Raw genomic sequence first — 14,932 nt, forward strand, 5'->3', positions numbered from 1 at the left:
TCCTAAGCTACTTTTTCATATATTGTAATTATCTCTTCATATATTTGTTTCTCTTATTGGATTTTGAGGTCCTTAAGGATAATGACTTTCTATCACCAAATGACTGAATCTCCAGTCTTTGTGCATTGTTGGTATTCAGTATGTGTTTTTGAGTAAATGAACAAGTAAGTAAATGAGTGAAATATAAAGTTATTAGTTTTTTATTTGTGGTTTTTATGTTATGGGTCTAACTTATCGTTCATATCTCATTTCCTGTTGAACCAACTAAATGAGACTGCTTCCATTTTTCAGACCTCTACACTTTTATTTAAGATTTCTTAAAAGCCTACAAGATCATCATCTTCTTCGTGTAGCAGTTGAAAATTGGGCTTTTTAAAAGGATATTTCTAAAAAAAAAAAAACTCTTGCTCCTTAAGATTTCTTGATCCCTTTAAAACAAATGTGATTACTCTTTTCTTTGCCTTTCCATAGCTCTGTTTTTACTTTTCTTATGGCATAGATTTTATGTCATATAATTTTTTGTTTGCTTATTTTATCCCATTTATTAGATTTTAAGTCCCTTGAGATTAGAGACTTGTGTTTTTTTCATATGAGTATTTCTTACAGCACCTCAACCAATGTTTTCCAGACAGTACAGGTACTCAGAAAATATTTATAAATGAATACAATTAAGCCAAAGTAGAACTGATCATTGAGAACCAGAAGAAATGAAATGTAGCAAAGAAAGAGGAAAATAAATCACTTTAGAATGTGAATAATTGCTTCAAAATTGAAAGTACTAGAAAGTATCTAGGAGATGACAGCAACTGTTCAGAGAACTGGCTTCCAACTGTCTTGAAAACCTGGAAGTGTAACATAATAAGCTTTGTTTTCCCCTGTGGATAAAAAGCACATGTCTTTTGCTAATGCTTTCATTTATCCAGATTGCAAAGCATAGTATATATATATATATGTATTTCTTTTATGTTAGTTAAAATCAGTTAGTTACTGTCAGTATTTTCCTGAGAGTTTTGGATTAAAGAGAGGAAATGATGGATTATGCTGGGTTTTTCTTCATTTAAACTTCTAAAAAATATTTATGTAAAGATAAAAATGTTATACTATGGAGTGTGACTTGTTTTGCTCTTTTCTTATCTTCCTATTACTTATAAAGTTATCTTAAGAACAACAGCAACAAACATGGTATAGGACTTGACTCTGAGAGAAATAGCCTGGGCAACAGGGTGAAACCCTGCCTCTACAAAAAATGCAAAAATTCCCCTGGCATGGTGGCAGATGCCTGTAGTCCCAGCTCTTCAGAAGGCTGAGGTGGGAGGATCACCTGAGCCTGCGATGTTGATGTTACAGTGAACCGTGATTGTGCCACTGCACTCCAGCCTGGGCAACAGAGTGAGACTGTCGTAGAGAGAAAGAGAGAGAGACAGTAGAAATAAACGTTCCATATGCCAAAGCACTGGTTATTGGATATGCGATTGCTTCATGTAGATGCTTATGTAGTTATTCCAAATTTAGGACAAGTGATGGGGTTACTAAAAATGTTTCTGAATATTAATAGCTTCCAGGCTGCCTACTTACAAATGCTGACCCTGCACTACGCAGTACTTAGTTTTTCTATCAATTGAAAAGCAACAGAGCCTTGTTACTCCTTACCCTAGCCTAATAGCCTTGCTCTTTGAATTTTGGATGATGCTAATGCTGGGAAAATTATGAATTTTTAAATTGTTCTTTATTGAAATGTGTTTTGATAGGTTTTGATGTAACTTATAAAAATTTTTTCGGTTATATTTAAATCTGCCACTTTAATAAAAGAGATGTTTAAACTCATACCAATATAATGAACTATCATAAAAAGTGTATTAATGAACTTAATATGAACGTCTTAGCCAAAGTAGCCTGGAAAAATTCTGGTAATGGATAGTTCTAGATGGGAAGGTCTAGCGTTGTTTCTTTCTTTCTTTTTTTTTTTTTTTGAGATGGAGTCTCCCTCTTTTTGACCAGGCTTGAGTGCAGTGGTGCCATGTTGGCTCACTGCAACCTCTGCCTCCCGGATTCAAGCAATCCTCGTGCCTCAGCCTCCTGAGTAGCTGGGATTACAGGCATGTGCAACTGCCCCCGGATAATTTTGTATTTTTAGAAGAGACGGGGTTTCTCCATGTTGATAAGGCTGGTCATGAACTCCTGACCTCAGGTGATCTACCCGCCTCAGCCTCCCAAAGTACTGGGACTGCAGGCATGAGCCACTGTGCCTGGCCTATCACTGTTTCTTAGTAACTGAATCACTCACCTTCTGAGCCTCAGTTCTTCAACTGTTAAATAGTGTTATATCCCTAGTTTATATGGTTGTTGTGAGAATTAAATGAGATCACATGTAAAATACATAAGAGTGTGCCTGATAATTAATTGGCAATTAGTAAATTTTAGTTCCCATCCTCTTTCCAGGAGTATAATGTAATATACTTCTTAAAAGAGTGAGGTCCTGTCTCCCTAAGCCTTCAGATGGTCTCTGTGTCCAGATTGTTCATCCCCATGATTATTTACAACAACCTTCTCCTTCCTATCCTTATCTCCTGGCTAGTGATCCTATCACTTTTGAAGACTGAAGAAAGTCTTCAAGTACAGTATAATCCTCCATTCTTTCATTCTAGGCATGTTTTAGTATAAGTTGAAAATATAATAGCAGTAAATAAGAAATAAGGGGGCTAGATATATTGATTACACAGAATTACTGATTATTTCATTGAAAAATCAAATTTATACTGCTTCACAAGCCAGTTATATTGATTAATTATTGTCAATATAAATAGCTTGGGGTGCAGAATAAATTTGATTTCCCAATGAGTCAATGTCTAATAAAGCCTATGTTTAATTATTTATTTTATTGAAGTCCAGAAAGATCATGGATTTATCACCCATAGTCATCCCAGGCATTCTTACCAGCCTACTCGTTTTCCTTAACCTTTTTTATTTTGGTCTGCCAGCCAAATCAGTCCTAAATCTTGAATGAGTTTTGTCAACTGCTCTTTTTTTTAAGACGAAGTCTTGCCCTGTCACCCAGGCTGGAGAGCAATGGCAGGATCTCTGCTCATGGCAACTTCCGCCTCCAAGGTTCAAGCGATTCTCCCGGCTCCGCCTCCTGAGCTGGGATTACAGGTACACACCACCACACCCAGCTAATTTTTTGTGTCTTTAGTATAGAGAAGGGGTTTCACCATGTTGGCCATGCGGGGTCTCACACTCCTGACCTTGTGATCTACCTGACTCGGCCTCCCAAAGTGCTCAGATTATAGGCATGAGCCACTGCGCCTGGACTCAACTGCTCTTTTGACTCTCTCTCCCAGGTTACTGAATATGGTCACGGTGGGGGTGTAGGAAAAATCACACAATTCTGCAGATTGATGCTACACTATTTCGATGGTTTTCTAACTCAGCTGGATCTTCGCAAACTATTTAATCATCCTTAAACTTTTCTTTTGTCAGCTTTCTTTTGTATTTCCCAAGGCAGCTCTTCTAATTTTACCCCCTCTATTATTTTCTTCAGTCAAAAATATGCTATTTAATAGAAATAACAGAAGTAATCAGGTAAAAATCTAGTCTTTAGTTTTTCTTCTCTTCATCCTTGGATTTTGCCACAGAGAAAGAGGAGACCTTGGTTACTTCCAAATTCATCATGTTATCGTTTTATGGAATCATACCTCTTCTGTCTTTTTAAAAACCTGGTCCTGCTACTCACCTCCTATCCTCAGTGCCATCTTCAGTTTCTTTGAATTCTTTGGACTTTGTCTTTTCTATCTGCAAACATACTTAAGTCTGTTCTTTACCTTCTTTAAACTACCACCCTAGCTCTTGTAATTCTTTCATGGTCCTTTTAGAGGAAATCAATATTAACCATTGCCACCAAAGCATGTTACTGTCTGCTTTTCCTTCCAACCACTGTAATCAGATTGCTCACAGCATCATCAGTACTTACCTGTTAGATGGTTTGAAAGGCAAATAATAAGAAACCTTGCACCAAGTAAACTTCTTCACTTTACTAGATTGTGAAATATAATATCTTTAATAAGAAGTACAGATATACATAGCCTTGGGGGCAGGCTTCTGCCTCCATTTTTCTGCAACTCTTTCAGTTCTCTGTCCCTCGATGTATAAACTGTTCAATCTGGCTTCTCTCATGGATCTGTTATGGCTGCCAGCAACTGGGTCTACACGTTTCATTGTTTCAGATCATCAGGAAAAAGAAAGAACTCTGTCTCAGCCACTCCATAGAAGGTTTCGATTTCATATTGGTGAAAAGTGCAGCCAGGCAGAATTTATACAGTGATCCTCTTAAAGCTGGATTCCTGAACCAATCACTATCATAATTTGGTCAGCTTTCCATGAGTCACAGAAACATTTATAAAGTGCTAGATATCTAAACAAAATTGTAAATCAGTTATTGGGAAAGAGGAGAGAAGTGAAAGCTCGATAGCTAACCAAGTACTTCAGTTTTCTCATTGTAAAACCCAAATATCCCCACAAAATTGAAATAAGTCAAGTATTCTTCAATACATGAATGGATAATCAAAATGCAGCATATCCATACAATGAAATATGACTTGACAATAAAAAGAAGTAACTACTGATATGTGCTGCAACATAGATGAACCTCAAAAACATTATGCTGAGTGAAAGAAGCCAGTCACACAATTCTACATATTGTATGGATTCCATTTGTATAAAGTGTCCAGAATAGGTAAATATGTGGAGAAAGAAAGTAGGCTAATCATTGCCAGGGGCTGGGAGGAAGGGAGAATGTGGAATGACATGTAATGGGTATGGAGTATCATTTTGGGGTGATAGAAATGTCTTCAAATTAGATTATGGTGATGATTGTATAACTCTGTCAATATATTAAAAATCATTGAATTATACCTTTTAAACACATGTGCATTATGGTATATACATTATGAGTCAAAAAGCTGTAAAAAACACAAAGCATGAACAAAGACTTCTCTTCATTTTTCATCCTTCTGGGCATATTTATGCAGAATTAAATAATGGTACCCACTCACTGCTTTGAAACATCTTTGCTCATTTGTCTGTTTTGGCACCATTTTATTTTGGTTCTCCTATTATCTTATTAATTGTAAGGTACTATTACTTCTCTGTTTCTTTTACTGATCTTTTTCTCTTCTGCGATTTCTTAAATATTCGTATTTCCCAGATTCATTGCCAACTTTCTCTTGTCCTTTCAATAGACTTTTCTCTGGGTCTAGCACTTGGCCTATAATAAACACTCAGTACATTTTTGTTAAATGAATGCTAAATCTCCTGACTCCCAAGGCTAATCTCTCTCTCTCTCTCTCTCTCTCTCTCTCTCTCTCTCTCTCTCTCTCTCTCTCTCTCCCCCCCTCCCCCACACTTCTTCCCCTCCCTCCCACCCTCTCCCCTCTCCCTCCCTCTCTCTCTCTCTCTCTCTCTCTCTTTGTTTTATATATATATAAACTATATCTGCCACCTGGGCTGTAGTGCAGTAGCACAATTTCAGCTCACTGCAACATCAACCTCCTGGGCTCAGGTGATCCTCCCCGTCTCTGCTTCCCGAGAAGCTGGGACTACAGATGCCCACGACCATACCTGGCTAATTTTTTAATCTTTTTTTTTTTTTTCCAAGACAGCATCTAGCGTGATCTTGGCTCAATGCAACCTCCGTCTCCTGGGTTCAAGCAATTCTCCTGCCTCAGCCTCCCAAGTTGCTGGGATTACAGGCATGCGCCACCATGCCTGACTAATCTTTGCATTTTAGTAGAGACAGGGTTTCACCATGTCGGCCAGGCTCATCTCGAACTCCTGACCTCTTGATCTGCCTGCTTTAGCCTCCCAAAGTGCTGGGATTACAGGTGTGTGCCACCATGCCTGCTTAATTTTTGTATTTTTTTGTAGAAATGGGGTTTTGCAACGTTTCCCAGGCTGTAACTTTAGGGCTCAAGTGATTCACCTGCCCAGCCTCCCAAAGTGCTAGGATTACAGGTGTGAGGCACCACACCTGGGCAGTCTCCTTATTTTAAATCTCTAGCACAGGCCTTTTGTCTTTCAAATTGCACTGTTATATTATTTACCTATTAGAAATATCTGTCTGGATGTTATTAGGCATCTAGGATGTAATGATTTTCCCAGCCACACCTGTTTAAACTGTTTTTAAATTAAATAGCATCTTTATCCTCTAACTTCCCTCTTGTTACAAACCTTGATTTTATTCTGATTTTTTCCTCACCTCCCATATTGAATATCATGTGAAAACTTCTCCGTTCTACCTCAGATATGTCTTTCAAACCTTCACTTCTATGCTCCATCCTCACTGCCTTAATCCAGATCTCCTGTATGTTGCTGCTGTGTAGCATACAAGGCTGATCATATTAAACCTCTGTTGTGAAAGCCTGATGTTGTCTCTGTAGACTCTAGAATGTAAAGGTAGTTACTTTAGTTAACTATAGAAGGCCTTTTGAAGTCTGGTTCTAAACCTCTGTTTTTTAACCTTAGCTTTTGCCATCTTGAGGCTGTCTAGCTATGATTTCTTACCAAAACTTCCCTAAATTACAGTGCCCTTTTATGTTTCTATGCCTATCCATGCTATTTTTTGCTTGTAGTGTTTTTTCCATTTTGTTCAGCAGACTCCTGTTTATCATTTAAGTTTCTGTTTAAAAGTCATCGGTTTACTCTTTGATCAGTTATTTATTAAGTGGCTGTTTTGTAACAGTTACTATGCTTGGTCAGTGAATTAGGCACAAATCCTTGTCTTCATGGAAATTACAAAATAGGATCCTCATTGAAATCTAAATGAAATTCTCAGTCCTCTCAGGCAGGGTTAATTAGTACTTTGATCATAGCTATAATAGCAACCAATAAGATGTTCAAGAGGAAATGCTATGTAGTGAAAAGCCCATTGGCTTACACATCAATAGACTTGTTATTTACTACCAAAGGGTAAGACTTAGTTTCATCACCTTTTAAATGAGAATAACAGTATTTAACCATGGCAGGGTTGTTGATGCTTTGCAGTACTGTATATAACAGAGAACAGTGTGTAGCACAGAGTAGCCTAAAGTAATATAGTCTATCTAGTTTAACTTATTATTTTTTATATTTAGTAATTTCCTTGTCCCCATTGTCCCATCTAGGCTGAGCCCAGCATCATTAGTTTGTATGTACCACAATCTGGTACCTACCTAGTTGCCACTCCACAAATATTTGGTGAATTTTTTTAAATTAGATTTTTGGGGTCAGTATATTAGAATTGTCTAAATAGTGAGGCTGAGGTGAGCTTTAAGGCTTTCTGTTCTTAATAACATCATTTTAGTGGGCTTTTTTTTTTTTCAGATATCTTATTAGAGCTTTAACTGATAGTATAACACCATATTTTGATATTATAACTTTACTCAATCCCTGGTAAAAATTCTAAGTGAAGAAAGAAATGGTCAACAGGCTAACAACAGACAGGAAAAGCTTGGGATCATTTCTTGAATAATTGACTTGATTGCAAAATTACATTTTTGCAGAATGTCCAAACTAATAATTAATTCAAGAGGGGATCTAAAAATAAATACAGAAGTACATTGAATAGTGACATGCAGAAATTCCTAACTACATAAAATATGATTTTACATAATTAAATAAAATACATGATACTCTAGTATCTCAATCTAACATAAAATCCTCCTATCAGGCCTCAATAAAGACATAATTCTGCTTTAGTATATATCTTCTCTGCTGGAATCCACACAATTGAAGGGTTTTTTTTTGTTTGTTTGTTTCCCTTTTTCATTAAGACAGCATAATGGGTAGATCACCTGCACTTGATTTATAGTTGGTACTTGGTAAACAGAGGTTTTAGTTAATTTTCTTTTTATCTATTTGCATGAAGGCATCATAGATTTCAGTTTGTGAGATAAAGCATTCTTATATTGTATGATACCCTATAGTACCTGAACATTATTTCATCAAGATTTCTACAGAATGTGAAACCTTTCTAGAACTTAAGTGTTTTTATCTTCAAGCTGACAGTGCACTGAAAATGTTTACTGCTTTTTAGGGGTTACCATTTATTTAAGTTGTAACTAATGTCTACCATGAATTTTTAATCTAAAAATATGGAATTAGAAGCTAGTCAAATATAGGAGTTTAAAAAACATGCAGTATGAAAATTTAAGAACAACATATGAAGTCCTAAAATTTTCTAGGATTTGGAAGTTTAGCTAGAAGAATTTGTTACTGACTTTTGTTAAGGTCATCAGGATTTATCAGGTATTGTCAAAGGAAACTGGGCAAGATGGAAAATGGGAAAATTTTCTAATATGAGAGTTTTTTCAATATGTCAATAAAAGTATATGAGTTTCAAAAAGAAAACCTCCTTTTGAAACTCATATACTTTTATTGACATATGTTGAAGTTACATTAAAATGATACTAAAACCAGTGAGATGATAGACATGCATGCTTTGGGCTCATTTGATAATAGGTGCCAATTCATCTAGGTTGTAGAATAATGAGTACACTTACATAGCAACCACCAATTTCAGTAATTAACATTGTTCTGGAAACTATTCTGCTTTAATACTACAATATCCAGAAAGTTATCTTCTTGAACTTAATGGCTTTAGTTAAATAAATGTTAATATTTCTTTTTTGTATTTCATTATTTTATTCTTTTTATTGACTTTTGCTTGTGTTTTGACAACCAAGCCTCTTCCTAATATGACCACTTTTTCCTACAGCAGGGAAATACTGACTGTGAAACTGCCACTGCTAGTGTCTGAAGGCTTTGTTCTGTTTTCTATCCCCAGGTTTAGATTTATCTTCAGGATTCCAGAGAAAGAAAGGAGCCTGAGTATTGAATTGTGGGGAGGGAACTAGGGGACATGTGGGTAAAGGTAGTGTTCTCCTAGCAATTGGACTGGGACTGTGACATATAATAATGTCCAATGAGCATTGCATAACACCAGGGTATGTTATTTGCAAAATTTTTTTAACCCTTCCCTCCCCACCTCGTTATTTACAAAAATTTTGATGTGTAAAGTGCCCCCTGGAGTTGTGCACTCTCATGGCCATGTAGCAGAACTCTGTTCTGTCACACATACTTTTCTGAATTCTTATTATTTGTTTTTGCATCTGCCTTTTCCATGAGATCAGGGACAACATTGTAATAATCCTTGTATTCCCACAGCTGGCTCAGGTAAATAATAAATAATTGTTATTAGAAAATATTTTAGCATTTTAGTAGAATATATGTCCATTCATACCATGTTAACTAGCTAATTGTATTTGAAAAAAACTAAACTTTACAATTCTTTTTTTTTTTTTTTGAGACAGGCTCTCCCTCTGTCACCGAGGCTAGAGTTCAATGTCATCATCATAGCTCACAGCAACCTCCAACTTCTGGGCTAAAGAGATCTTCCTACCTCAGCCCCCCGAGAAGCTAGACCTACAGGCATGTACCACCACACCTGCCTAATTTTTTTTTTTTTGGAGACAGGATCTTGCTATGTAGCCCAGGCTGGTCTGAAACTCCTGACCTCAAGCAATTTTTCTTCCTTAGCCTCCCTATGTTCTAGGATTACAGGCATGAGCCACAGTGCCCAGCCTAAAAATTCTTACAATTAACATGAGAAGAATAATAATCAGATTTGTATAGTGGTACTATTCAACTTTTAGGGGACAAATGTGAATCCTACCTTAGTTGTTGATTTTTGTTTTAATACTTCTGTCCTTTCCAAATGATTCTCATTTGTTCTACTTGGTCGAATCAGTAACCATAAATGGCCTAGGAAATAGATGTCTGCATTATATTTTTTTCTATAAAATTTGATAATCTGTCAAAAACCTTATATAACATAAAACATATATTCTGTGTATTAAAATGGCACTGCCAGCCAAGCTCAGTGGCTTGTGCCTGTAATCCCAGCTACTCAGGAGGCTCAAGGAGAAGGATCATTTGAGGCCAAGTATGTGAAACCAGCCTGTGCCACAGAGCAAGATCCCATCTCTAAGAAAATGGAAAAAATTGGCCAGATATGGTGGTGTGCATCTGTAGTCCCAGATACTGGGGAAGATGAGGCAGAAGGCTCTTTCGAGCCCAGGAGTTAGAGGCTGTAGTGAGCTTTGTTCTATTCCCTGATTGTGCCACTGCATTCCAGCCTGTGTGACAGAGACTCTACCATCTCAAAAAAAAAAAAAAAAAGACATTGCTTTATATTCTCTTATGTAGATTAAAGCTGTGTGTATACAAACACATAACATGAAAGTTCTTTAAAAAGTAGAAATACAGTTAAATGACTTAGACTTAGGAAAGTCCAATAGATTTACATGATAATTTTAACTTCGGACTCTGAAATTAGACCAAAGAACAAGAAAACTAAATTTAAAAATTTAGAAAGATTCAAATATTTAACTCCAGTGCCGTCCATAACATTTTAAAGACATATGTTCCACCAGTCAAAGACTTTAGTACCTGGAGATTGTGTCCTAGGAGGAGCTCTAAGTAGGACATCTTTGTAGAGAGGGGCCTATGTTTTCTGAAGGAAATAGTATTTCCAGATCTTCCAAAACTTAGGCTAACCTTTTTACTTTGAATATTTTGGGGATCTTAGTGGAAATGGATATGAGTGAAGTTTGTGAAAGGGCTTGTGTAGTATTAATATAACTTTTGGGGATAGATACAGATATATAAAAGCATAGGTACATAGTGATCTAGATGCATACTTATAAAGTACCAGAATAAGTGATTTCTCATCTTATCCGTGCTTATATTTAGTCAACAATCCATTTCTGAATACATGAAGTCTTTTAAATTTTGCTGGTCATACCATGGTGATAACCACAAAAATTTATAATAATTTTTTAGTTACTTCACAACCTTTTGTGAAGAGGGTTGGATCATTGTGTTATTAATAAATTTGCCAATTTTGTATCCTCTTTTCCCTAGAAGAGGCTTTTGAGGAAGGGACAGTGTAGGAAACAGTATTTCTTAAATGAGAGTGAAGAAAGTAAGTTGAAGACCAAAACCTACACATACTCCTTTATAATACTATTTTTTAAATGACAAAGTGTGCCTCATATTTTGTGTGTATGGTAGCGTGTTATACTGAGAGTATATGTTGTTGGAGGGAGCAGACTTAGGGAGACAAAACATTGGACTTTAGGCCTAGGTTTGTTATTTTGTAAATGAATTTAAACATGCTGGTAATGATCCTCATCTCAAATAAGTGGGAGTGGCTTTTTCTCCAAAAACATGTATTACCCTCACAATCTGAAATTGGATGATAAATGCTATTTTCTCAAATGAGATTAGTAGCTAACTGATTATAAGTACATTCCATGAGAACTTTGTATCCTGTATCACCTGGAGCAATGCATTATATGGAGAGACTCTCAAAAAATATATTGAAATTGTTGGTCTTTTGAAATGATTTTTATAGTTCTTTCTAGGTATGTGATCTGAACTAAGTGATCTTTGCTTTGTCTTCAGATTATTTTTAATTGTGTTGTAACTGGATTATGTTGGAAAGATAGTCCTTAAGTGACATCGCTTCAGGAGATTGTAAATATTATCATGCTGAGGTATTATAGTTCTTTACTCTATTTGGACCACATCTAAATATTTTTTAAAAATATTGATAGAATATATTTAAAGACAGTATGTATGTGTACATATATATAAATATATATATAGTTAGCATAAATGAAACTTAATGTTTGTTTCTATTATGTGAACAAATTCTCAGTTCCCTGATCTACTGATATTTTTGATTTAACCAAATGTCACCGTTTTGACCATTTTTTGTTAGTGTCAGAGTATAAAAATAAATATTATAGTTCTATTTCCTCCTAATTTTGGTCATTTTTCTTATAGATATTATCTTTGAGTTACTTGATAATTTGTGAATAATTTTATAATTCCTCTGGATTTTCTGCTGTGTGACAAAAGTTATTGTATATGTGCTTTAGTCGCCATTGAATTTGACTTCACTATGGTGCATTATAGTAGAATCTATTGTTACCTAATTTAGTAATAATTTTATCATATCAGCTTAACATCTCTTATAATTTTCATTGTTATCAAGAAGAATGACATCATTTAATTTGACTCAAAATTCAGAAGGATGGATGAATGACAAATTAAAAATTTACTATCTTTGCATAATACTGAAGCATAGAGTATTAGAAGGATTGATGGCAGAAAAGGTTAACAAATTTGAGCAGCTTAGATTAGCTTTACATCGTCATATGTTTGTGGTGCTGACTGAAATAGGCTTTGTAGGAGATCTCAGTCTAGGGAACTAATTACTTGTGCCGATTGCCGCACTGATGAATAGACCCTCATTGTATCATTCCCCTGAAGACGAGGAGCAGCCTGTGATTCACGACTGCATCCTGGCTGATATTTGATAATAATTTTAACAGATAAATGTAGGTAGGCAGAATGATGAAGTGTCTATCCAAGCTCCATGACTATCAAAGCCATACACATAGCCATCTGTGTACTGCCTTTTTCTTTCTCACCTAAGGAGAATTTCATTTTGTTAATTGAGTTCCAAAAACTGTTGTCTTTTGATTGTATATATATTCTGTGGGTATTTATTTATTTTAAAATAATATTATAGTGTTTTTATTTAAAATTTAGACAGAATAATGAAGAAAAATATAATAGCTTTTTAATTTTTCTTTTTGAGAACTGCAATTATTATACTTTTTAAAATCACTTTTTGATTACATTTTATCTCCTTCTCCTGACCAAAATCAACAAAGGAAATGTTTGACGTTCTTATTATCCCCTGAGCATTTTCAGAGATCAGTCTCTACTGTTTTAAAAAGATTTTTAAAATATGTACTGTTTGTTTATGCTTTTTATTAATACAAGATACTTTTTAATTGATGAAAGTACTCATTTATAAACCTATTTAAAATTTTTAAAGATAACATCTTTAAAACATCAAAATAAAGGTAACTTTTACTTGGGCATTTTGGGACAGTTGTTCAAGACTACTAATTTGTCAAAGCTGACAGATACAATTTTATTAGCTCATGAAATATAAGTAACATTTTATTTTGTATTAGTCATTCCTGAAGAAGTTTTGATTATGAATAATTTTTTAATTTCATTATTGAAACTTACAGGTGTTTGTGCTTTATGTCTTCATTGAATTAATATATTCTACAGAAGTTTTTTCATACTATCACTGAAAAAACATTAGTATTTTCCTTATAAAATATTTTTCCAGCATGCTAGATCATGATTAGTTAACAAGAGAGAAAGCTGACATTTATGTATTGCCATATAAAATGTCTATGTAATAGGGGCAAATATAGAATTTGAAATGAGCAAACATTTTTTTAAAAAAGTATATTTCCAAAAGTATGTTTTCGATATAGCAATTATTACACATCATATAGCATGTAGTTTTTAATTAAATATAAAAACAGACTACATAAAACAGAAATCCAATCTGATTTGCTTGAAAATAGATTGCTGTTTCACTCTACAGGAATGGTTTATTTAAAAACAGTAAATGGAAAAGAAATGCATTTTCTTGTGTTGTTCTAAGCCTCAGGGGCTAAATGTAATGAATATTTTAAGAGATTATTTTAATTAAATTCCTGCACATCTAAACAGTAATATTTTATTATCACATACATAACCATATAACTGAGATATTCATTAAAGTTAACACTTTCTAGACCAAGAATTCATGGTATGATTTACTGACCTTGTGCAAAAAGGCACAAATTAGGAAGAAAAATGAAGGGGGACGGACTTTGATTAATATAGGTAATGCTATACCATATTTATAATAGCCTTTTCCCTATTCTGGTTTATAAATGCAGCTACAGAGAAAGGTGCCCTGCTGAGGCTGAAATGAGGCTGAAATCAGAGCACATGCCACTAGAGTGTGGGGAAACTGATCACACTGTCAGCAATTCATTTCAAAATGATGTATTTAGTGCTCATTTCACCTTCCAAGAAAAGGAAAAGGAGTTCCTTAGACTAGAAGGTGATATTGTTATTTTCAAGGACATACCTAAGTTAAAGATTGCAGAAAGGGGAGTGTGAGATGGAGGCAGAATTAAGAGGAAGGAGAGGGAAAAAAAGGCAGAGCAAACAAGGAGAGCTTTATGCAGAAATTCAGTGCTACCACGCTGTTTGATAATTGCTAACATATGTGGCTTCTCTGTTTCATTGTAGTCGTCCTCATGAGTTCTGGCGCCTTGACTACTGGGAAGATGACTTGCGGCGCCGGCGACGATTTGTGCGTAACCCTCTAGGATCGACACATCCTGAAGCGACACTAAAAACAGCCGTGGAACATGGTCAGTGTATAAACCATTCCTTGCCAATAGCAGCAGGTACAGCACTTGGTAATGAAGAGCATAACTTCATTATATTACAAGGCACTGTAAAATGGTCCAACACCACATTTCATGGTTATTTAAACCAGAAAGAAAAGTAAATTTTTTTATAGTTACTATAGAGTCCTATTAAATTATGGTGTCAAGTATATTTATTCATTATGTTACACATACAAAACTTAACATACACCCTTTGTTTCAGAGTACAAGGATTAAAGATGTCTCATTTTAAGTGACACATTCAGCTTTTAGCAAATGAATCCAGGAGGCCTGCCTTAAATCCATGAATATCAAAAAGACAGCATTTACAAACCAGATAAGTTTCTAGGTTCTGTTGTGTACACATGGTTTTCCCTCAATCATGGTATTTTATCATGAAATCATGAAGTGGGAAAGATAGTAATAAATATCCAAGTGCCTAGATACTTTCTGAGCCTTGATTTGTAGATGGTTATGCTAGATGGCTCATGGAAAAAGAATAAACATTATTTTCATATGTTACTATTCTGTATTATTTTGTTATCAGAGCTTAAGAAAACATTTTTTCTTTTTTGTCA

General features: G+C 35.0%; 1 protein-coding gene across 6 annotated transcripts in view; it reads left to right on the top strand.

The window, feature by feature from the left end:
* LRBA (LPS responsive beige-like anchor protein) overlaps positions 1-14,932 on the top strand; it is a 772,728-nt gene that overhangs the window by 424,996 nt on the left and 332,800 nt on the right. For all 6 annotated transcript variants that reach the window (XM_017970205.4, XM_035294467.3, XM_008992610.5 and 3 more), the window contains one exon: positions 14,212-14,336. In XM_017970205.4, coding sequence (XP_017825694.2) covers positions 14,212-14,336 — 125 coding nt within the window. The remainder of the gene's footprint in view (positions 1-14,211; positions 14,337-14,932) is intronic.

Source organism: Callithrix jacchus, chromosome 3 (genome assembly GCF_049354715.1).
Source record: "Callithrix jacchus isolate 240 chromosome 3, calJac240_pri, whole genome shotgun sequence".
Lineage (NCBI taxonomy): Eukaryota > Metazoa > Chordata > Mammalia > Primates > Cebidae > Callithrix > Callithrix jacchus.